The 25,563-nt window shown below is 51.7% G+C and overlaps 2 protein-coding genes across 2 annotated transcripts; both read right to left on the minus strand.

The window, feature by feature from the left end:
* Positions 1-1,541: 1,541 nt before the first annotated feature.
* On the minus strand, positions 1,542-21,590 carry LOC116944280 (E3 ubiquitin-protein ligase MARCHF6-like). The gene is made up of 26 exons (XM_032957826.2): positions 21,356-21,590; positions 19,181-19,280; positions 18,436-18,509; positions 17,433-17,576; positions 16,194-16,266; positions 13,921-14,158; positions 13,013-13,310; positions 12,812-12,870; positions 12,460-12,492; positions 12,240-12,291; positions 11,443-11,501; positions 10,838-10,918; positions 10,134-10,202; positions 9,674-9,748; positions 9,318-9,452; positions 8,549-8,668; positions 8,105-8,205; positions 7,853-7,990; positions 7,218-7,491; positions 7,042-7,111; positions 6,367-6,548; positions 4,758-4,892; positions 3,441-3,530; positions 2,853-2,985; positions 2,358-2,493; positions 1,542-1,948 (listed from the first exon to the last, which is right to left on the minus strand). Exons 1-26 carry the CDS (start codon positions 21,375-21,377, stop codon positions 1,852-1,854), a joined length of 2,988 nt encoding a protein of 995 aa, XP_032813717.2. The 5' UTR covers positions 21,378-21,590; the 3' UTR covers positions 1,542-1,851.
* A 747-nt stretch (positions 21,591-22,337) lies between these two features.
* Positions 22,338-25,563, minus strand: TMEM42 (transmembrane protein 42). The gene is made up of 3 exons (XM_032957825.2): positions 25,077-25,563; positions 24,269-24,415; positions 22,338-23,946 (listed from the first exon to the last, which is right to left on the minus strand). The coding sequence occupies exons 1-3, from the start codon at positions 25,233-25,235 to the stop codon at positions 23,677-23,679; spliced, it is 576 nt and encodes a 191-aa protein (XP_032813716.2). The 5' UTR covers positions 25,236-25,563; the 3' UTR covers positions 22,338-23,676.

Below are 25,563 nucleotides of genomic sequence, written 5' to 3' on the forward strand. Positions count from 1 at the left end.
GGTAAAACACGCTAAAATTTCAATGGATTTCACGAGAATGTGCTCGCCTAAGTAGGGCCCATTGTTTCATAAAGAAAAATACTGGAAATAACTGTCGTTCGATTTTGACAAAGATGACATACGAAAAAATTATGCTCATGTCCTTGGAAAATTCAATGAAGAATTCACTCGTGTACTAAAACTAATTCTGCCTGATTATTTTCATGAAAAATGCCTTAATTCTGAAAAAAATTGGAAAATAAAACATCCACGTAGTTAAATTTTGTTGTAAAGCTTTCGTGACTGCAGGTATTCATATTCTTGGTTCTTTCGGTAAAGTCACGTAGAAGGGAAATAACTGTGGTTTTATTTTGACAAAAATGACATACGTCGATTTTTACGAAAAAATTATGCTCATTACCTACTATAATCACCCAGAAATGTGTCCGTTCCGCGCGCACGTCACTCCACGAGGCCCACCCTCCCGCGTGACGTCACTCCACATGAGTGGGTGGAAGGTCGAGCTGAATTAAATAATTTATTACGCAGTTACTTCAAATGACGTTTCTTTACAGAAAGTGACGGTAAAGAATAAATCTACATCCGTGCGTGACGTCACTGTAAAAGAGCCGCCCCACATTAATTCATGTTCATGCCCGCATGGAAATTTACACGAACGCACAAGGTCGCGCACTCCACATGCCGCACCCCTCCCCTCCGTCATATGCATGAGCGAGTGGCGTCACTCCACGTGCCGCACCCCTCCCCAATAACCATTAGCGGGTGACGTCACTCCACGTGGGGCACCCCCCCTCTCATTAATAATCATAAGCTGAACAATTTTTCTATTGAATAATTCAGATTTACAGCAATAAACACCCGTCTTTGGTGGGGCAAAAAAGCTAGTGTTTTAAAATTCAATCAAGAATTCACTCATGTGCACTAAAACTGTAGTTCTGCCTGATGATTTTCATGAAAAATTCCTTTACTTTGAAAAAATTGGGAAAAAACATCCAGGTAGGTTTCAATGTTTTCCTGAGAATGGGCTCACGTAACTGCAGCCCATTGATTTATAAAGAAAAAGTGGCAGAAAATGTCATACGATTTTGACAAAAATTACATACTGTCGATTTTTCTGAAAAAAATTATGCTCACGTTTTCAGAAAATTCAATAAAGAATTCAGTCATACTAAAACTGTAGTTCTGCCTGATTAAATGCCTTTATTCTGCCCAAAAATGTAAACAAATATCTGGGTAGTAAGAAAAGTATGCTATTCTGCCAAAAGTTGGCAGAATAAAGGCATTTTTGTCGATTTTCATTAAATACACAATCTGCAGAAAATGCTGAAAAAATATCCAGCGTTGCAAAAAACCCAGATCCACTTCGGTGTCAAGAACGGCCGCAATTCACCACCAACAGTACAGCACCACGGTACTTGTGCCAGGCTAGGTGCACTTTGTACGATACACACAAGAGTACGGGATGTGTTGATTCACACATGCAAATTCACAGCAACTCAAAACTTCCAACAAAATGCAGAGAAAAGACAGACATGCAGTGGTACATCCATTGACATTTATTGTGCTGCATCCGAGCACTCCTAAAGTAGCGTTGACAGTAAATGTACAGCCGATGAGAAAAAGACACGTTTGTTTGTACAGATTATACTCATTTACAAACACCACCGAGCCTGCCATCGTCATGTGAGATTGCGCACGACACACTGCGCCACTGCGTGACCGTACGGCTAAGATGCGAAGGCATTGGTAACCGCGGTCGACTGGAGGACGCCTCCTTCACGTGTCCCCGGCTGCCTGCGGAAGGAAATGGCGTGCACGAGTAGAGGTGGTTGGGTCGGATCGCTTGGCAGCTCACAGCGGCGGCGGGACAGCGCTGGCAGCGGCCTGCGCGCTCCTGGCTGCCGCGGATTTCTGCTCGTAGTTGACAAGCTGCTGCCCCACCAGGTACCTGCCAATGGACAACGCCGTTAGCTCCACGCCAGCACACCGTCCGTTAGGCGGTGACGTTACTCAGCGGTAAAAACTGAGCAGGAGGCCTGAGACTCAGTGGAACTTTCGTGGGTAAACAAGCGCAGCAATACAAATAAATGTAATGCTTTGATGGAGATGTTGGTGGTGGTGTGGTGATGTGTGTGTTTTGGTGTTGGGGTAGTGTGATGGATATTGTGTGTGTGTGAAGGATGTGATAATAGTATGGTGGTGGGTACTGGCATGGTGGTGAAAGCGTAGTGGTGGGTAGTGGTGTGGTGGGTAGTGGTGTTGTGGTCGTGATGTTGTGTTGGTGTAGTGGTTGTGGTATGGTGATGGAGTGTGGTGGGTGGTGGTGCAGCGGTGGTGGCGCTGTGGCGAAAGTCTACTTGTCATTCTTGATGTGCTCGTAGAGGCGGCGGAATTGCTGAGCTTGAAAGGAGACAAATCCGAGCAACATCACCACCATGAGCACCAGCGGGTAAATCCTGCGCCGGACCAGCGTCTGCATCTCCGGCGCGGCCCCTGTGAAACCACGGAGCTACCGTCAAACAAGCCCCATGAACTGCGGCACCACAGGAGGCCCTCATCCAGCAGCGGATTCACAAAGGGCTGGACTCGCACGCATTTATTGAGGTGCATACTGGCAGGAAATACCTCAGTTGAATAAGGTGTAGTGTGGTTACAGCACGGCTGACGCATGCCGCACCACACTACAGAAAGTAACCTTGGACACATGTGGGTCCACTTGAGGACGTGGGGAACCAATTGAGCACACAGATCACAATAAAAAACGACCCGTCGTGCTTCCCTCGTCCAGTGCCAACCGCACAAGTGGGTAGCGGGGGCGGGGGCATGGCGAGTTCGTTAGGATCCGGCCTCACCAAACAGCGGCACGGCGCCAGCGGCGATGACGTAGGGGATGCACAGGTAGAGCAGCAGCACGGTGACCACGGGCGCCGCCAGCTCGCGAATGATGAACCACAGGTTCATGTTGCGCAGCCCGTTCGCGTAGATCTGCAGCATAGCGGGGGCAGCAGGGCTTCGCACACTGCTAGGCTGGGGCATCGCAACTCCAGTCCCCTCGAACCCCCCTACCACTGTCCCCGACGTGTCATGATTATCAACACTTTGCACTGCTATAAAAACTCATTTTGCGATGCTGTGGAGCATTGGAGTTCAAAGCATAAATAAGTAAAATTAAATGTTTTTTTGTCCATCGGCCTTTTGACCTTTCAAATCAATATTATCCGTATAATTTATATTCAAATGAATCCCCTGCACATTGCAAAGCAACATCAATTAATGGACTAGGACAGGGTGCTTATAGACCAGGGGAGCAGAAGGGTACGTGTTCAGATCTGTACATGTAAACCACACGCAAGAGTCTATCATCGCGAGTTGTATTTCATCAGCGAGACCGAGCGCTCGCTTTTGGAATCTGGGGATGGTGCGAAGTGGAGTCCACTCGCCTGCTCGATGATGCTCTTGAGCCACCACTGCGGGCCCATGAGGGTGATGGCCGTGATGATCTTGGCGTGCAGAACTCCGAGTGCCCAGTTCTGGCCACGCGGGAACCACGCACACGGCACTCGGCGTAACCATCGACTCAACCCAGAATCCTCTACAATTTAGCTTTATATGGCAGCTACACACAACTGGGCCTCAACACGCTGTAAGCCAAAGTTTAACAGTGGCTTGACCCAACCGTGCTACGCCATAAACCCTCACACTCCAATGCCTTACCCAGGAGTAAACCTCCAGAGCCGCACAAGCATAAAGCCCGGTCACCCACTGACCGAATGGGTTTGAGTAGAAATGGTATGATGAGTCGATCAGGCCGATCAATCAACCAGGATTCATAGTCAACCGCTTGTCTTGTGGTCGATTACTTGGGCCCCTTGAAAAATGGTGGCCGCTGCCACATCCTGCCCCTCCAAAGGTGGGAAACCCCCACGCCCAGTGTGACGTCACTGATGAAGCCGGTGATGTCACCAGACTTTGCCCATCACCTCTCATCCAGCGGCACACATGGGAGCATAGGTGAGACTTTTTCCTAAATTATTTGAGGTATTGATTAGTCTAGTAACTGAACCAACCACCAGTAATTGGACAGCCCAGCTCGAGTGTGAAGTCATCTCATCTCCACATGGCATCAGCATCACAACCAAGGCACAGGCCAAGCAGGCGAGTGCTACTAGTACCAACCTGCGAACCCCAACATATTGGAGCTTCCCTCTGTATAACTGTCACCTATTAGAGTCCTTGCTTTACATCCCATCACTCAACTCCGGAAAGGTCCAAATAAGACGCCAGAAACATTAAATTCCCCCCTTCCAGTACTGTAATACTGCCTCCTCTATCTCCAGATAAGCTACCAAGTGTGAACAACTCCGATTGCATTGAAAACACTGAAACAGGATATTTTGATAATTTATAGGGACCTCACTAACACTACGATTGCCTCTTCCTTGCTTGCGGTGTGCACCCACCCCCGCAAACTACCCACCAACACACCCACCCACCGAAGCAACTACACAAACCACCCACCCACGCACCCACACACATCCACCCGCTCCCACCAGCACCCACCCACCGAAGCACTCGCACAAACCACCCACCCATCCACTCACTCAACCACTGTACATCTGTGAAAAAGAGCTTCACAGCTCATTAGATTTCTCCAAGATAAATACATATTCTGATGATTCTGATACACCCGCAACCACAAGTCCACCCACCTACGCACCCACCAATACATGCACCCAACCACCCACCCACCGACGCACCTGCCAGGGAAAGAAAATTGGCGTCTGGTCCAGTGGCACCCGGAGAGGCGCCACCACCACCAGGTCAAACAGGATGCCAAGCAGCAGGGGCACAACGCCCGCCATCAGCACAGCCACCACCACGGACTTGATGAGCTGTTGGGAGTGGGCAGAGGGAGAACGACCACAGCTCTTTCTTCCACACACCCCACACACGCAGATAAGCCCCATGCACGCACACATGCCCCACGCACGCGCACGTGTGAAATGGGCTGACTCGCCAATGTGGATGTCAGGTGCCCACGGGTCTACGGAGTGGGCAGCGCAGAGCAGTGCACACAAATCAAGTGCTGGTCAAATGAGCAACATGACCCGCACGGCATGGGCAGGGCCTCATCCAGCAGTGGATTTACATGGTGATCTACATGTACGAGGTTTCACAGGGAGAGGTTAATATTCTCGTCAGGCTCAGGGAGGCAAGACTGAGATGCATGGGTTAGATCGCGTAAATATATAAATGTGTCGTTAAAACCCGCCACCACCCGACACAGCCAACTAGTAAGGGTTGTCACGTAAACAGAACGTGGCCAATTTGTGACTAGTACAGCACACCGGTGTGTTGGAGAGCCAAGCCACAACATTTACAATCTGAGTACGAAGTTTCGCCTGTAATTACAACTAGCTTCATCAGGCGACAGCCAGATTTGTGGAGAAGTCTGTTTCGTTCCTTAGAGGCATAGATGTGGAGACCACACTTCTGCCCTCTTGCGCAGAGTGGGGGGGGGGGGATTACTGAGGCAACGTACATTATTATGGGAGCCCTTTGAACTTGCTCTTCCTGTCTACTGTGTTGATTAAAATAGCCCTACCAATGGTAATTCCTATTGAAGTAAGCTGCCCTTTGTAGGCATGCATTTAAATAATGTATTATTTGATTATTCGCTTCCACGCAGCACTAAGGTGTAAGCTATCCGAACAGTTCAAGTTATTTTTATTTCTTACAATTTCGATAGATTCTCTAATTAGTCTTGGCCAGTAGTCGCTAGTTTTGCACAGAACTTCAACATCACCAAAATCAATTAAGATGGTTTAGGAATGGGATGCAAAGAGGCAGAGTAGATGGGGCCAACAGGGCTATGGACAGATTTACATAGAGACCGTTGATTCTCACAGAGACCCACAGACTCACGCGGAGACCCACACACTACCCCAGAGACCCATAGACTCACACAGAGACCCATAGACTCACACAGAGACCCAATGACTTACACAGAGACCCATAGACTCACACACAGATGAGAAGGGCTATGGAGATGCCACCAGTGCAGGGCAGGAGCAGAGGGAGGCAGAGGTTGAGAGACGGGAGGATGCAGTGGAACGAGATGTGAGTAGAGTCAATGTGACTCGAGCAGAGGCACAGAATAAAAGCACAAGGAGAGGCAAAATCCGAGCAGTTTACCCCATGCAGTAATGGGAGTTGTGGCTAACAAGATGAAGTGTAAGTTCTCACTGAGTTGTAGTCACGTGTGAGTGGGATATAGAGTGAAGCCTGGAGATCACAGGAAAGCGGCAGCTGGCCCTGGTGCAACACCACGGTGAGCGGCGTTGGGCACAGGCAGACAGGACCCACCAGCAAACTCCACTCCTTCACTTTCTGCAGAAGCACCGTGCGACCCTGGGGCAGCCACGCAGCCGAGATGGTGATGGCCCGCGCTGCCAACCAGCACACGTAGAGGCCGCACGCGGCCGTGTAGAGTTCGTGGATGCGCGTCTCGCCCGTCCAGAATGACATGAGCCAACGTCCTGCCAGCACTGCAGCCATCGAGAGACCGCGTCGCAAAATAATTACGATTAAACTTTTACCGATGTCGTCAGCAGCACCGCACATGGCCACTAGTTATCAACAGACACGCGATGATGCCACAGTGGGTCGTACAACAGGAGATGCTTTCCGACATGCGTTTGTCCTCGGAGGTAATTAGCGGCAACGGGGTTAGCTTCTGAGCCACTCAATGAGATGACGTGACATCATTAGATGCTGTGACACGTGACGACGTCATGGGGAGGAAAGGCGCATGCATGGCTTGTGACCAAACAGGCTTATCCGTTTTTTTACCAGCAAATTTTGGGCAACACTTTGATCGTATTGTCCATTTTTTTTAGAGGGAAAGTTCCTAATAGCAGCACAACTTTATACTAAAATATAATTTATACTGTGACGCCCATGTCACAAACAGGCAAATGGACCAATCTAAGGCATTACACGTTTTCAACAGCAGTTGTAAAATAGGTTTAGAACTCTCACCTGGGACAATGAGGCAGACAAGACTCGCCACCATTAGTGTGAAACACAGTAGAGCCAAGAGCAGCATCACCTGCGAACAAACACCCATGACCACATGTAGGGACGACCACACTGCACCGACTGATATGAGCATTCTGTTTGCCAATTACAGCGCGTGCATCGCCCACGGCTCTCACCCGGGACGCAAAGTGGCTGGGCCGGTGGTACGGTTGGAAGCCCACGGGGCCTCCTTGCTGCAGCATGGCCTGATGTGCCATGTTGAGGCCTCCCAGGGCTGGCGCGGCCGCCGGCACCGCTGCGGGCGCCAGTACGGGCGGCGCTGCCGCCACCCCCTCCTCAAGCTCGGCGTTGTTGTTGTTGTTGGGCCCTGGCTGGTGATCGGCACCGCCGTGCGGCTCCGTAGCGGTGTCTCCTTCAGCCTCGTCCCCAAGCAAATAGGAGCGCAGGTCCCTGAGAGGCATGGTTCCAGTGCCACAGACGCCATCAATCGTGAGTACAATACAATATCTGCTTAGCACAGAAGTCCTTGCATCCAATGTTAACATTCATTAATGATTTTTGGGTGAGGTCACGTAATGATCTGGCCAAATGTGTCATGAAGCACATCCACCCAGCACAGCAAAACAAATTAAACTGTGTCGTGTACAAGCAATTAATGACACAGTCATAATCAGCGAGTGAAACGCCTGTACGCGTGACTTTAGTGTGAATACGGCAAGGGTAATAGTGTTTATGAGACACGACGTGGCAAGGAGCGCGAGAGACGACCAGGGTTTACGCGCGTGCTGACCGCGCGACGCGGACGACTCACAGGAGCCGGCCGGCGGTGAGTGTCCACGCACGCACCAGGCCCTTGAGCCACTGCCGTGTGTGGCCCTGCTCCAGCAGTGCCGGCAGTACCACCTGCAGCAGCAACAGCTCCAGCGATAGCTCACTCACAGGGGCGTCGCTGCGCACGGCACACGGACAACCACGTTAGCTCAGCCCGGGCGATACACACGCACGCATGGTGCGACAACGTACGAATGTCAGCAGTGCTCTCGGCGGCGTCGTGCTTCGGCACCTGTAGAGCATGACGTTGTAGGGAAGAAACGTTGGCAGGAGAGACTTGATTATGTGGATGGGCAGCCACAGCATGAGCAGCACGATGGAGCCAAACACAATCTGCCGAGAGAACAGAGTCCATATCGTTGGCATTTTCCATCAATTTTATCCCAATTGCGCTGTCGGCATTGGGTCACGAGACAGGGTGTCCGTTCGCGTATGTCGCACGGCAGTGCACTGATTTGTGTTTGATAACAGCCCACGGAAGCGGATACCACAGAGCTACCTCTGACATAAAGGACCTCAAAACAGAAGAGGGTAGCACTCCGCCATCCATTTCACGTCAACATTCATTTGTTTTCCAGTACAATATGGCGTTCTAATTTGAAAGGGTTAAACATGTTTTAGTGACAGATATTGCCGTAAAAAATAGGACGCAACCCAAACCCGAACCGGCGCTCACCACGGAGAGGATGAACCTGCGAACGTGTCGGTAAATCGGCAGGTGGATCATCTCCTGTACGGGGTTGAAGTCTGGATCGTTGAGGTTTCGGAGAAACCACAGAAGTCCCGGTCGCAAAACCTGCGCAGTGAGAGCACAAGATACAGTGCTCATTAAGCACAGAAAACTACCATCGACATTACTGAGCGCACAAATGTAGTATTGTAATATACGTATAACCCTTTGTCAATCCACTGTTGGATGAAGGGCTACCAACACGAGGCTAGTCATGGGAGTTGTGTTACAATACTTAACCACAATGGTCAGTTCGGATTGGCGAAGGAAGGGTGACCAGAACCGATTCAGATACCGCTCGCCACCGGTGTTAATCGTGGCTGGGAATCCAACTCTTGTCACTGGGCTTGTAGCATGTGCTGATCGCTGCCCCACCACTCCACCCCTACATGTGCTCAATAAACACACCCCGACATTACCGACGTCGCCGACTGCGCAAACTACGCACCGCCACATAAATTGCCAGGTTTCCCTTACAAAGGAGGCATCTGCATTGCCAGCCACTGCGTGGTAGAGAAGGCTGCACCGCGTACGCAGATTCAGCCGCACCGAGCTGACCGCGAATTTAGCTTTCACGGCGTCTAAACTCGCCATACGCCCGACGTGCCGCAACGGCTCGGGGGCCCGCATGGGCCGACAGGTCACAACGCACGGCTGCGTCGCGCTACGCGGAGCCGTCGTGCCGCGAGGGCCCGGCCACCGGTCAGTGCCGCACCTCGCGCAGCAGCAGGATGAAGGCGGCGAAGTAGAAGACGTAGACCATGCCGACCAGCCAGTGCAGGAACATGGTGGTGCCCGGCGCCGATTGGAAGCTCGCCTCTCGATCCTTCAGCGTCGCGTCAAACATCTCCTGCTCCGACAAACACATTTTCATAATCGTTATTGTCATTGTCGTTGTCATCATCGTAATTGTCGTTAACAAGACCACAATCACCATCTTCTCACTCGTTTTGTGCCTTTATGGCATTGGACAGCACATTTGCAAAGAATGGGCAAAAACACAACAGAAACTCTATTTTGATGCCAAAAAGGTGAATGTGTAAAGTAAATGTTGATTTCTGCTGCCATTACCAGTGAACAAATGTCCAGCCACCAGCCGCAGATGAGTGGGAACACCCCGATCTCCACCACGACCAGCAGAGACACCTGACACAGAAGCACAGCGCCAGGGCACATGGTGCACCAGCACTGATATTAAACAGCCATGCCCCCTGGTCCATCGCAAACGAAAACAAGACCATCTAGATGTAGTTAGGGTCTAAATGCAACTGCACGTCAAAGACGCTGTATATGGCCGCATGGTCACGGTTACAACCGCTCGCTATTCAGACAAAGCCACTCCGCTGCAGGGGGCCACCCCCCGGTGGCAGCTGTCAAAGGATGTTTAAGAGTCGCTTCTGAATATCTACATTATAGATAATATTTTCTCATGGTAAAGAACGACCGAAGTAACTCTGGATCGATAAGAAGGTAAGGTCAGGTGCAGGAGGAGAGGGAGGTTTTGAGCCAAGACTTGGAAATCTGGAGGCACCTTGACCACAACGTAGCCGAGACCAAGGATCCGCTTGGAACGCTGGAACCTCACCAGCGACGCCAGGGCCTGGGTCGGGACCGCGAGTCAAGGACGACAGGGACAGGCTTGCGCCACACACCAACGCTAGGGTCAGGATATCGTGAAACTGTGTTTTGAGTTGTTATAAATGTTGACAACAAATAGTTCTCAAGTGTCACAGTTTATCGGTGTTAGATTGTAAGGTCTATTGCAAATTCACCCAGAATGCGCACCGTCTGATCAGATTTCAAAAGCTAAGAAGTGTTGAGCCTGGATAGTGCTCGGATGGGCGACCGCCGTGCATAGGCCAGGCATTGTTGTTGGCTGCGTCGGGGCTACATCGTCAGCAATGCAGAAAAATGCACTGTTCTACTGTACTATTCCACAACAGCTCTGCTCCAACGCCATCACCAACAGGCACTAAACGGCGTGGTGAAGAATGGTCAAATGATTCACGTGCCCCGCATGGCGTGGGGAGACCCGCATCCAGCAGTGGATTGACAAAAGGACTGTGCTGTTAGTCCATCCACCCACCATCGGTATGAGCCGTGGTTTGGGAGGTTGACGGTCACCATGCGCCAGCCTCACACGTGCGTCGTGTGTGCGTCGTGATGCGTGCAATGCTGCAGGAGCAGCTACAAGCTGGGACGTGTCCCACGAATTGTGGCCGTGGCGGAGGATACGTGGAAGAGCACGAGGGCAAGGGCGAGCAGCACGTAGCCCACGATAGTGGTGATGAGGCCCTCGAAATGCGAAGCTGCCACCTGGTGGCAGAGACCACGAACACACGGGCACATCACCTTCACACACACACACACATGCAGACAGGAGCACAGATACTAGAATACTATAGCACAGCAACTAAATATGACAGTATCTCAAGATACTGTACAGAAACTGTGGGCACGTTAATTTAATAGGGAGTGAGGCAGTCTTTGGTAGAGGAGAACAAAAAGGTCTTGAGCCTGGACTGAACAGGGGCAGGCAGCCATCATCACGGATGACTGGGAAGACCCCTCCCATACACAGGCACACGTGTGCACATTCATGAACCCACAGATGAACACAAACGCATGCATGCACAGCAGGTGACAACACAACATCTCAGCGTCTCAGCACCAACCCTAGCAGTGAAATGATATGATCCGGTGCGCGTGTTTTTTTCAGAGAGTGTGTCGCAGCCTTGACGATACTATCGAGTGGCCGAGCATGCAGGACGAGACGTGGAGGCTCACGAGGGCATGGCAGTGACTGTGTGCATCGTCTGATGCAGGAGAGTTCTACTCACATGCTCCTTGACTCCCATGGCCGCCACAGAGAAGTGGCCCACGTGGTAGGGACAAAACGCTGCAAAAGGACAAGATTTTCGGAGAATCAGAACATATTTCCGCACAATTATTTATTATGATTAAGCTTGTCTACCCAGAAAAGCCTCACCGAGTCTCAAGACTCTTTATCAGGAGGGTCCTGCCAAATAATTTGCAGTAGGGGCTGAAGGACGGTGACCCGGCCCAGTGGTGGAGCGTTCGCTGCTTGTTGCAGAGGTTCGCAGTGTGAATCCAGCGGCCGCCCTGGCTAATACCATGGGTGTGTTAACCATAATATTACTACTGCACCATCCGCTTCACAGTGGACTTTAAAGATCGCATGACATAATTCGCAACAGTAGGCCATTGTGTGCCAGTATTGGAGTCCAAAGTTGCCAAATTAAATAATTACACTGCAAATAACTCATTTAGGACTATACACACAGCAGCAACAATCGCCCCCCTACTAGCAGACAAATGTCCCAGGTCACTCTTGCAAATGAGACTCGTCCTGGTCACTTGGGTTCTCACCTTGTAACATAAAATGCACTCGATACTTGCCGTGTGTAATACCAATGGAGTTTTATGCAGGTAATCTTCAGCACGGGGATGTTTGGCCAATACCAGTTACATTATGGGTTTTTCTTTCTTCAGAAAAATGGTTCTAAAATGTACTTGACATCTTTATAAGTTGCTTGAGAGGCCTTCTATGTTGTCTGTGCCTTTGAAGCCAGTGTGGAATTACACGCGAGTGGTGTAGAATTTGGCAAAAACTCACCAAACACCAAAATGAAGAGGGTGTTCAACGACACGACCCAGAACACGTGCTCCTGCAACCACAAACATCACTCGAGTCTCAGAGCACAGGCCGGGCGAACCATGTACTTGTAATGTGTAAAGGCCCTTCATCCAGTGGTGGATTGACAATTGGCTGTAAATGATTATGAATGTGGTCCCGCTCTGTGTAATATCCCAAAGAGGAAGAAAAATATTCTTACCAGAAACACGAGGGATCCATCAAGGCCGAGCATCTGAAAGGAATTCACATGGCGCGACGCATGACACGAGTCCCCAGGTCTCCCTGACCCTGTGCGTGTCTCAACGTGCATGTGTTAAAGTGTGATGGATATATGAACTGGCTTCTCCTAGGTTGACTCAGTATTAAATGAATAGTTAGTTCAGTGTGTAAAAATCAGCACTGGGGAGACAAAGGTGGCCGGGAGTGATGTAAGTCACACACCCCTCATGTGCCGAGCCAGCCTTCATAAGAGCTCGCTAACGGCACTTGCCCCAACAGCCTGTATAGGCTACATGAGAAATGTTTGTTTTTGAATGCGCGTGTCCTCTCACCCGCTCCCACGTGAGCTCCTCTGCCGCTCGGTCCCACTCCAGCGCGTTCCAGTTCCCTCCTTCAAACAACACAGAGCAGATTAACTCCCCACAGGTGCAGGGCTGAGTACACCACCGCAAGAGGCATGGATGAATGCACTACCGACAAAGTGTAGGAATTCATCCCCTGCCAACGTGTGTAGGAATTAATGAATGAGATACCTTGGGCAGCACCATCAGCACCGTCAGCTGCAGCTTCATCTTCTACATTCTCCTCTTCCTCCCCATCCCCCACCTCCACCTCCTCCAGCTCCCCCTCCTCCACCTCCTCTTCCTCCTCCTGTGGGACCTCCTCGACGTCCTGCAGCCCTGGTGCGCCATCCCCCGCGGGCTCAGCCACAATGGGAGGCACGACCCCGTCCTGGGGACCTGCGCCCTCCGCCACTCGTCCGCCCGCCGGCTCTCCATCCTCGGCTCCATTTCTGGCCGGTGGTGCCCCCAGATCGACTACCTCTTCGGCCTGCGCCCAGTCCCGTCGGTAACACAAGCCCCAGGTAAACCGAACAAGCTCACAGGAAAACGCTGCAACGCACGGCTAACAGAGCGCTGCCAACCAAACACCAACAATACAGATGTCCCCTCTTCACAAACTCCACTTCTCCTCCACATGCCAAACCGACTGTGGATCCAAGGGGGGTGATGGGGGTGATCGCCCACCTCAAATGACATTTCAGCACTGCTGCCACCCTCTCCTTGGAAAGTTTCTAAATCTGCCTGTGGACCAAACATTAATTAACTATCGCCAGACATTTCTAATGCAGGACCCTCATATTTATCATAAATAAACCAGCAAGCCTTTCCTTTGATCTGAACACAATAACGAGTAAAGGCATTAGCAGCAGACACCCCCTCCACATGTCGCTTGCATAACCGTACTGTGCGGTCGCCGGTTTTCAATTGGATCGTGTGACAACGGAGAATATCATTGTTTATCTTCTCTTGCCAGGGAAACGCTGAGGAGGTTTACGTGTTGCATTACCGCCTCGACGCCGACACGTCACAAGCGAGTCACGAGGCGCGCCCGTACAGCTTCCGAGTGTTCACGCCAGTGGGCCAACCGCGACGCTCACCTGCGCGTCATGCGGCGCAGGCTGCCCGGGGCCGTTGTCGTTCGCGTTGGGATTGACGTTGAGGTTGGCGTTCGGGTTGGCATCAGGGTTGGCGTTGCGCGCCTGCTGGTTCTGCTCCAGCCAGGGCGGCGCCCCCCCGTGTAGGATCTGCTCGCGCAGCCACACGAGGCTGATGAAGGCGCACAGCGTGCACGTCACCACGAAGCAGCCCTGGAAGCAGTCGGCCAGGAGATTGTCCCTGCAGAGGATCACCGCGACACGGGGAGAGAGAAACAGCACGGCTGTGGCAGTGCAAGAACGCGAGTGTGTGTTTGCGAGCCAGCTGTGATGTATGGATCAAAAACATTGACATCAAGAGAATGGAAAAACAGGCGGTAAGGGGACAAAGCATGGAGATATGCATGCTTGGAAAGACACGGAGACAGAAAGAGGAACACGTGGACACGGAAATAGTGACATCATAATGACAATTAAGGGCAGGACGGACGATGGCTGATGAACAGAATGGAATGACAGCCAGAGGAGGGCCACTGCGGAGAAGGAGCAATGAGATCGGTGTAAATGCAGAAGTGAGATGAACGGCAGCATCACCGGACAGTGAGGAATGGCAACCACGTGGGGAGGCCTTCATTCAACAGTGGCTAGAGAATGGCTGATGATGACTAAGCAGCAAATGTGCAAGTAAACATTCTGAGTTGACAAAACAGCCACGCTGAATCAGAATGTGTGTTGGTAAACTATAATGATCGCTCACGTATATTTGGATATAATGTATCAGTAGATTTATGAAATGACATACATCAGGGCTGGGGACTATTTTCTTACCAACGTCTGAATAGGGCTTTCAAACATCCACACCTCAATCACACCGCAGCGCTATTTAATAACTACGCAAAAACACTTTGAGGGCTCACTGCATTTCTAAATGCAATGCAATATTCCCCTTTCATACCCAATTTCTAAGGCAAGATACTTATAGTGACAGATAAATATTGTTTGCAGGCCGTTTTGAATCGGTAGGCCTCATGTTGCCACGGGCCTTAGGTTCTCCATTCCTGGCACACATTACAAGGCTCCACAACAGCCATATAAAAATGTGTGTTTGTGCACCAATCAACAGAAATATGTCCCCATGCTTACACAACATTATACAGAAATTGTCCTGGTTTTATTTGCCCCCTGTTTGTTACTTACAGAGCAGAGGCTCTTTTCTTTACTGAAAACTAACGTGTGAAAAGTGTTTTTGGAGACAGAGCGAGAGTACATGATGTGACCTCTGCCAGGGAAACCACTTGAGCACAATGCCCAGAGCTAAAGAACAAAACGGGATTCGCAGCTCAAGAATCTCCAGGAAAAACAAGGCGGTGTTCGCACACAATACTTCCCACAGCCTCCTACAAGCCAGCTGTTAACAAGTGAGTCTCTAACCAAGCCTGAACTCAACCAGGCATTCAGCTAAACAGCCTTCATACAATGCATTATTTTTATTTTATCGAGTGCAATTCCAGGAAGTACACTCCATCACTATGGCCAGGTGGCTCAGTGGTAGAGTGAGCGGCTTGCAATCAGAAGGTTGTGATTTAAAATCCTGGTTGGGGGTTGCCTCAAACCATCATCCCTTTGAGGTCGATAAAATAAGAAACACTTTGTGGTAGTCCTATGGATAGACTCGCGCCCATCCGTAGGAATGCGAAAATTCCCCTGCTGGCTCATGGCTGTGAAGAGGCCATGATCTCCATCTCAATGCTCATTCTAGCAGGAAATTACTTCTTTTGACACAACACAAACTGTTCAATAATACTGTTAAAAGATGGAGTGAGTGAATGCCTGAAATTAAATGTTGTGTATTAATCACGTAAATAATTTAGTACATGCTGTACGAGTGCCATCCTTCTAGCGCAAGGATGGCACAAAAGCGCTATGTTTCACAGACAGCAGACGGTGATGTGGTCACGTGTTATCCCAATTAAGAAATTTGCATGTAATTTTGTAATTATGCAAATTTGGAACATGATGCCGGCACACAACGGCCTACTCGTTTCAAATTACTTCAGGGGATCTTTTAATGATCACTGTGGAGCAAAAGGCATGATTATTTAAAATGAATACACCCACTGTAATAACCAGGGCGGCCGGCTGGATTACAACCTCGAACAGCGACAACACGCAGCTAAAGCGCTACCGCTGGGCTGCGTCACCGCCCCCAAGTAAAACCACAGGTGCAGCGACGTGATGGTGAACGACCCGGGTGTTGATTGTCGGTGCTCTCTCACGTGGAAAGAAGGTCCAGGGGCAAGGTCAGCAGGGAGCTCACGGAGCCAGTAAAGAGACACTTGTAAATGCGGCCTGAAACATAGCAGAGGTTACGGGCATGAGCATGCACTCACACGTGACAAGCAGAGATGCTGGGAACAGGGCAAAACTAAAGCGCTTCGAGCATCCCTACTTAACATTCTGGCACGCAAAATCAACGCACGCTATTTAATCACTGGGCAGCCAAATGAGATAATCTCTTTGATGCCAGACAACTGGATAGGCGAAGTAAATTGGGCATGTTAGAGAGCATACTTTGAACCCCCACAACGCACCGCGTGGCTGCAGGAACTAAACAGCTGCACGTACTGGCTCTGTGGGTGCACACGCTGTAAATTGTAAACACGCAGGCTCTGCAGCCTCCAGCTTCAGGGCGAAGCTGTTCCAGACCGGTTAGAAACGGTTACAGCCGGGTGTGGTGACACACGTCTGCCTCTGGACACGAGAGTTGGTGGATCATACGGATTCAACTACTTTCCAAACCCAATGGGCTGCGAAACAGCCAGAAGGTGGCAGCCCAGCATGTGGGTTCAAGTTCCCATCTGCGCAGCCCTTTGTCATACCCCTCTCATGCAATGGGCTTTTTCTCTACGTTATTCTTTTTTGCTTCAACATTCAAAATAACCCTTAAAACTTCATTGGCCAAATATACCAAATGCAGAACCATCCTGAAATCGGATCCTGAGACTTAATGGAGAACTCCTGGAGAAATAATAAAGTTTAATTAAACACAGACCATGAACAGATCGGCCCGGAACGTGCCCGATCCCATCAGATCTCAGAAACTAAGCGGGACTGTCGCTGTGGTACATTATGGGCAGCTTAAGGCACTGCAACAAAACCCACTAATGTACTGCACTTATATGCTCCTATGTCTACGCACCCCACCTTAATCAATCCACACTGATCAGCGTCGCGAAGTAAAATCAAACAACCCCCATGACCCACAGCGTGGGAAGGCCCCCAGCCACTAGTAGACTGGCAAAAGTGCTGTGCATCATCATCAGTAACCATAATCAATCCACTGCTGCATAAAGGCCTCCCAAAGCCCACACCTTCTCCCACAGTACACGTGCACACACACACACGATTCAACACATCACCCTACATAAAAGCGCAACAGCAGTCCCGTTTTCTTAAGAGTTGTGGGCGCGCACGTGCACCCGGGGCTCCGGGAGTCGCCCTCCCTGCTCACTCACAGGCGGTGAGGGGCACGACCCCGAGCCAAGCGAAGGCCACGAGGGTGTAGTGCAGCCAGAAGCGAACGCCCGTGCACACGCTGCGGAACAGCCCCGCCAGGATGTCGCGCAGCGGCAGCCGAGACGGCATGTCCGGCGAGTAGACTGCACGCGGGCGCACACGACACACCGTGGGGATTAGAAGGCGGACAATATTGGGTTCAAATCCACGTTTCACTCGTCCGTGATTAAACTGGGTTCTCAAGTGTGACCGCGCAAAAAATAACGTCATCGAGTATTTCTTTCTCCATTTTATTTGACTAAATTCCAGCTCTGAGAATTAAAAATATTGGTTCGACTGTTGTGCGACGAACATTACTCTGTGGTAGGGTGGTTGGAAGCCGGTGAGCTGCGAGTATTTGAATGTTATTCCCTCGTCTGAGGGTTTTCTGCAGCTACAGTAGTTCCTTGGTTAACAGTGACATCGGTTAATGGTTTTTCAGCTAATGCTTCACCTCCCATAGAACCCCATGGTTTAGACTAATGTTAATATATTAACGGTATGTTTACGTTATGCACGCGGGAGCCAATTTAGGCCAATCGGAGCACTTGTAAGTGGGGCTGAGCCATGCCCTCAGCCAATGAGATATGCCCATTTATGAGTGTTTAGACCTCGACTGGCTTTGTTAACATTACGTTTTCTGTTTTGGCAGTCGAAACAGCTCTCTTGCAGCTTCAGTGATTTTTACTTATTTTTCAACTTATAAGTTAATTCGATTAACAGTTATTTTGGTTAACAATAGTTTTCGTGGAGCCGATTAAAAACGTTAACCGAGGCACTACTGTAATGTTTTCCTTCTGCGTGCAAAATACAAAAAGGAATAGGCAAAAAAATTCCAATGCAGCACCCTTCTTTTGCTTCCTGCTGCCATCACAACCCATCAAAACAGTGGCCACGTCCACTAAGATGGTCACAGTTAAAGCACATCTTGGTTCAGAGGAAGTAATACCAACGTGTACTCACTTGGTGTAAACGCAAATCTGTGCTTGCACAGCTCGCAATATTCCTTCTTGCTGTGCTTCAGCCATTGTAGCAAACTGTGGACACCAGTGAAATTGAACTCAATGAACACAGCAATTTGAACATTCTCTTCTAAACACAAAGGCAATCATTTGCAATGATTCTGCATCGGCTGTACATCACATTCATCCTCAAAAGAGTTTATTTAGCAGTAATAACGGGACTTTCCCAGACGCACCACCATACCAAGTCACAAGGAGTGTGGCGTCACTGCCTTGGCTGAAAAGGCTTATTTATGTCATGTTTGTTTTGATTGCAAATTTTTTGGCAATACTTTTATAAATGTGTCTGGTTTTCTATAGAGACAGTCTCTCATTACAATACAGATTTATATGAACATTTAATTGATGAGCGTTATCGTGTACCCCTTACGCTACACATTAACAGACGGACAGAGCTAATGTATTCATCTTTTCGACCTTAGTTGGATAAAGTTAAACATTAATAACCAGTATATAACAAGCGTCAGCAAAACTCTTGCTGAGAATATGATGAGGCACTAAATAATTGGCCCGATGACAGTTCCATCCATCTCCGGGTTCCGAGGTGGACGATCAGCAAATGCGAGCACATGCTCTCGGCACAATCTCTCGAGATGTTCCCCGTGCCAAGCTGGTTCCACTCCTCGTATCACTGCAGCGAATCAGACGTTAAGAAGGGCAGGGTTCACGCAAGGCTGCAGACGCACCAGTCCTGATGGATGTACTTGATGCTGCCCGTGCACACGCACGGGTGGTAGAGCGGCTTCTCGGCGGTGCCTTCCGACCGGCACACCCGGCAGATGTCGCCTGTCAGCGGACACAGCGAGAGGGCGGCAGCGGTGAGCGCGGTCACCATGGGCCGAGCGTCCACCCCCACTCGTCAACACTGCCTCTCGCTAATGTGCCGCTGTATTTACGCCCCAAATAAGCACGCGGCATTGACGGGCACGACCAATACGTGCCAGCGCCCTTCAGGAATCACAATCCACGCATCCAGCGCAGGCAGGGACCATGACGCGTACACACTTGGCAAAGGGGTCTCACAATGCGCTTGTATCCGTCACAGGGATGACAAGGCACACTTCATGAACGGGGTCAAAACACAGACGTGCAGAAGCCGCACTTCCTCACTGTCAAGGGCTGCACAAAGTGGCACGAGTAGCAGCAGCAGTAGAAACCATTGCAATAGGAGTCACAGGAGCAGTATCGTATCAACATCCACGAGGACTTTAACATAACGCTGACATCCAGAGGCTGCACTGCCTTACTATACGTATGCACGCAATAAAGCAGCAGCATCGGCTTTCGTGATAGTAGCAGCATCAGTATCTATACAGTACATACATTATTGTTCAAAAACAACTACAGATCCACAGGCTACACCCCTCACTGCCAGAGGCTGTGAACGAACGAGGTTGAGGCTGAGGCCAAGGCTTGAATCACCCTGACTCACCCTCACCCACTGACCCCCCCTCACCCACTGACCCCCCCTCACCCACTGACCCCCCCTCACCCACTGACCCCCCCTCACCCACTGACCCCCCCTCACCCACTGACCCCCCCTCACCCACTGACCCCCCCCCTCACCCACTGACCCCCCTCACCCTGACCCCCCCCCTCACCCACTGACCCCCCTCACCCTGACCCCCCCCTCACCCACTGACCCCCCCTCACCCACTGACCCCCCCCCTCACCCACTGACCCCCCTCACCCTGACCCCCCCCTCACCCACTGACCCCCCCCTCACCCTGACCACCCCTCACCCACTGACCCCCCCTCACCCTGACCCCCCCTCACCCACTGACCCCCCCTCACCCACTGACCCCCCCTCACCCACTGACCCCCCCCTCACCCACTGACCATCCCCCCCTCACCCACTGACCCCCCCCCTCACCCTGACCCCCCCTCACCCACTGATCCCCCCCTCCCACTGACCCCCCCTCACCCACTGACCCCCCCTCCCACTGACCCCCCCTCACCCACTGACCCCCTCCCACTGACCCCCCCCTCACCCACTGACCCCCCCTCCCACTGACCCCCCCTCACCCACTGACCCCCCCTCCCACTGACCCCCCCTCACCCACTGACCCCCTCCCACTGACCCCCCCCTCACCCTGGCCCCCCCTCACCCTGACCCCCCCTCACCCACTGACCCCCCCCTCACCCACTGATCCCCCCCCTCACCCTGACCCCCCCTCACCCACTGACCCCTCCCACTGACCCAACCTCTCGGGAGGTATTTCCCCGTCTTGGGGTGCTTTTTGAACCTGCGCAGTGAGACTCCAATTTGTAGACGACGACCCTCGGCCCAGACCCATAACCTAACTAGAAGCCGAGTGACCCGAGACTCGACCCCGAACTCTAACCCGACCAAAGCCCTGTGACCTCGTAATACAACCCTAACCCCAAGCCTCGTGACCTCGGAATGAACCCATAACCCCAAGCCCTGGTGACCTGAGGCAGGTTGCACCCTGCCTGCCGGCTCACAGGACATTCTGACCCCTGTCTCTGTGCGGGGTCGCATCAAACGCCTCGCTTCGACGTCTCCGGCGGGATGGGTTAGCCAACATTTGCTTAAAGGCCCCCGACTCCATGACCGAACAACCCCTTATCCTTGACCCCCAAGCCCGGACAACATATCCGTAGCGCTGACCACTATCCCAGAGCCCGACAACATCAGCCTCCTAATCCCTGACCCCATCACCTTTCACTCTGACACCCGCCCCAACACAAAACCCACCAACCCCAACATCACTCCCGTCCCGGGCCCTCGTGCCCCGCGCTCCCTCCCCTCTTTCCTGCCTCGTTCCCACGGGCGCACGCTCGCCGTGGGTAGGGGGGGGGAGACCGAGCGGAGAGAGGGCTCCTATTCCCGGCTTCACCGTCGTCTGCGAGGGCCTCCATATCCTCGCGCTTTCTCCTATTCTGTCAGCGCCGCGGCAGCATGGTTCGCGACTCCCTGCGAGCCCCTGCAGACCCCCGTGGGTCCCCTCGATGCCGCCCCGGTCGTATCGCCGAGCACGGCGCTCGCTGAGGCTGGATGCGATGCGAGCCTCCGGTTCTTGGGTTCACCTCGGCACGCGCGGGGGTGCACGGAGACGCGAGTCGCCCCCTCCCAGTGGCCGAGGTCGGTATTGGGATCCACGACCACGCGTCCCGGACACGGTCCATGCCAATCCACGGCTGGATGAGGGCATCCCCACGCCTGACATCATCAATTGTTATCATGAATCACACACGAGTCAGTGCCGGATTATCCTATCAAGGGCCCCGCACTATCAAGGGCCCCGCACTATCAAGGGCCCCGCACTATCAAGGGCCCCGCACTATCAAGGGCCCCGCACTATCAAGGGCCCCGCACTATCAAGGGCCCCGCACTATCAAGGGCCCCGCACTATCAAGGGCCCCGCACTATCAAGGGCCCCGCACTATCAAGGGCCCCGCACTATCAAGGGCCCCGCACTATCAAGGGCCCCGCACTATCAAGGGCCCCGCACTATCAAGGGCCCCGCACTAGAACGCTTTCAAGCTATCAATTCCCGTTCAGTGATTCTGCACTTGCTCTATTGCTGTAGTACTATACTGCCTTCAACTTTTATTAACGACTGGGTGTTGAGGTTACCGATTTGTCGTATTATCTGGCTGTGCAGAAAATTAAAAAAATACAATTACTTTACTATGCAAATTAACGTGTTTTTTGATCTAATTTAGGGCCCCTTCATAACATATGCTACAGGCCCCGCACTAGCTTAATCCGGCACCGACACGTGTATCATGAATCACGTTATCACGCCAATGTTCCTCCGATTAGCACGGTCGGCTACGTATGGTGCAAAATAAGTTCAACATACATCCAACATAATCATCAGTTCCTCATTTTTATTCCTTCATCAATCATCCCGCATCATCAGTAATCACTCATCGTAAATGAAACATCAAAACAAGTATCATTATAATCAATCGTTCAAAAATTTCAAGTCATAAATCAACAATTACACATCATACATCACTCGTCATGCATCATGACAATACAAATGGTTGTCATAACATATCATGAAGCCCACATTCCTCAAGTGGTGAGCAACACGAGACATCCACTGGCCACCTCCCACGTGCTGACGCCGCCCTTGGCTGGTACGAATGCGTCTATTTACAGACTACAGACTTCTACCGTAACGTCTTTTCATTGAGTTTTCAATCTTTAAAAGTGCTTCTGGGTTCCCCATATACAGAGGACCAACGATGGGAACCCCACTGGAAAAAAATAGAAAGGCCTCGGGTCTTTAAATACAGGTGCATGCTGATGCTAGGAATTACAAGGCAGGTCACAGTAAGTATATTTTAATTTCAGAATCTCACAATACATGATTACCAAGGGGAAGTAGAAATGTATGGGGCACACGTATTACAGACGGGAGGTTACGCAAACGGGCATTGGAGTGACACTCAGAGGTTGGCGACCAAGGGGAAGACCAAAATTCAGATGATGTGATACTCAAGGAGAAATCCATTGGAGGTTAGGTTTAAAATGTGCAACAGCCGAGAGAATGAGTACGGAGGCATCAGTGGCTACGGGGACAATGACCTCTTGACCTTGGTAGAGGGGTGTGTACATCTGGATGCACCAGAAAGTTGTTTCCATTAAGTCTCTATTTGACTGTTTTCAAGATTTAATATTTGTAAAATATTTAATTCCCTTTTGCTGCAATCGTTTTACAATAATTTCTGTACAGTAATTTAAAACTGCATTTTTTTATGTAAAACATAGCAATAGATCTTTGCACTGAACATCTGCACACGTGTTTTGAATTGCACATTACAGAGGTGATGATGCAGTGGTGTAGTGTGGTTGGCATGGGCCTTGGTGCAAGGAATCAAATGTGACAGCACCCTGTGCAATTTCCTTCCTCTTCGTAGTCCAAGTGCCTGGGCCCGAAAGCAGTTGAACCACGTGCACACTCGACAGCGGATGCCTAGGGACCAAGCAGAGCCAGAGACGGGTCTGTTGACTCTCCCAACGCGTCCGATGTCAGTCAGGATATTGATAACATGTCACTACCGTATCGTCTACACGCGCCCCCTGTCATGGAGTGTGACTTCAGCGGCACGGCTTGGCTTTTGGAGTTTAAAAACAACCTGGTGCCTCCTGAGCCATGCTCAACATAGCTTCAGAGCGACTCGGTTGTACAGTGGAAAAGAGCTATTATTGACGTTTGTGGTTCTTGTCCCCATCTCGCGCCACCACCCCGGGATTCTCTCCAAGTCCGACCCCTGGTGCCATCCCCGGCGGTGGCCCCGGCGAGGTCCTCGCCATGGGCCCCGGCATCGTTCTCTGCGTGGCCACGGGCGCCGCCCGCTTCGTCCCCTCCGGCTTGGCCGAGTGCAGCAGCGCGAGACCGGCCATCGTGAGTGACATTCCGAGCCACCACAGCCCGGCCAGAGGCTCTCCAAACAACACGCTCCCCAGTACGGCCTGCACAAACACGGTACGCAGCGTTAAACACAGTTACGTAAACCGAGTGGTATAAACAGAATTTTACACGTATGCAATGTCCTTTTGTTACTCCACTGGTGGATGAGCACCCCCCCCCCCCCCCCCATGCTTGTACAGTTTGTTAAAGTTACTCCGGCAATCTTTACCATGCTGCCGAGCAAACAATTCTTGCTTTGAAAGCGGTACGTGGTAAAAAGGTTTAAAAATCGGTAGCCTGACGAAGTCGGTAGGGTCGGTAGGGACGTGATTCCAAGTGGTCCCCTTTTGTTACCAAGTACAGGGAATGCCTTCGGCCACTCACGGAGCAGAGGAAGTTGGAGGCCGTGCTGGTGAGCGTGGCCTGTACACTCGAGGAGGAGAACTGCAGGGCCTTCACGAACAGGGTCCACATTGCAGCGTTGAGAAGCAGAGTGATGCCAAACGTGACGGCCCTCACCAGCAGGGCCACCTGCACGCGCAGAGGCACGCCACCTGCTCAGAGCCTGCCCGTGCCCGAGGAGCAGGGGGCCCACGCAAGGCCACGCACACGCTCAAGGCCACGCACAGCGGGGATGCCAAGCGCTCCGATGGCAAGTGTCGCCCGCTGAATGTTCGTCTTCACCCCCAGACGGCACCGATGTCAAGAGGATGGAACAAATTACCTCGCTCACCCTGCGAGTTGAGAAAACGCAGTCATATTCAGAGAGACCGGCTGCGTGATTCGTAACGCACACGGCGCGCTCAAAAAAGTAATTCGCACGTCCTTATTAAAACCGACTGGAATTTGAGGATTTTTTTTCAACTCCCGCACAGGGATGAGAAGAAATTATGGAACGAGCTTAACGCTTATAAATAAAAACAGTCGCCGTCTGGTCGCATACAACACCTTGCCGGCTTTTTTGTAACCTTGTGCTGCTTGCAAATGACACAAACTGCGCTTCCAATGTGGTCCTATGCTTGAATGAGAACGGCCGCTTTGTTTATTCAAATTAAGTGACGCGCAAAACGGACCCACTCGCGATTTACATCTCCGAATACTGCACAGGTAGGGTGCATGCCACCCGCGGCCTGGGAAAGGTGAGCAGGCCAAGGAGACCGCAGGTCTCGCCCAGGAGGCGACCAGACCTCACCGAGGAGCAGGTCAGCGCGCTGTCCGCCAGGCCCAACCCAGCGCCCAGGCGCAGGCAGGCGGCGTGGAGAAGCTCGGCCCCGACCGCCAACTTGGCCGAGGCGGAGGCCAGGGCCCCGCACAGGCCCGCGCCGCCCGCCAGGACGCTCGCCTTCCGCATGTCCGGGCCGGGCCGCGGCCTCCCCGAGACCGGGGGCGGCAGCAGCAGCGCCTCGTCTTCCACCTCGGGAGTCAGGGCGGACCTCGGGGTGATGAGGAGAGGAGGGCTGCGGAGCCGGTCACTGCCAGCGCGCTCCGTCGATCGTAACGAGAGACATCAAGCACGGCTCGAGCGGAACGTCGCCCATGGAAACATCAGCAATTCGGCGGAGGTGAGCTTCGCTTCCTTGTTCCGTGACCCCCACCATGAGCCGAGGTTTGACAGTCGCCGCCCTCCCCTCCACGGCCACAAGAGGGCGCTGTTGCCCAACGTTTGACTTTACTTCTAC

This window comes from Petromyzon marinus, chromosome 20, assembly GCF_048934315.1.
Source record: "Petromyzon marinus isolate PM22_M1 ecotype Great Lakes invasive population chromosome 20, UKy_Petmar_22M1.pri1.0, whole genome shotgun sequence".
In the NCBI taxonomy this organism is placed as follows: domain Eukaryota; kingdom Metazoa; phylum Chordata; class Hyperoartia; order Petromyzontiformes; family Petromyzontidae; genus Petromyzon; species Petromyzon marinus.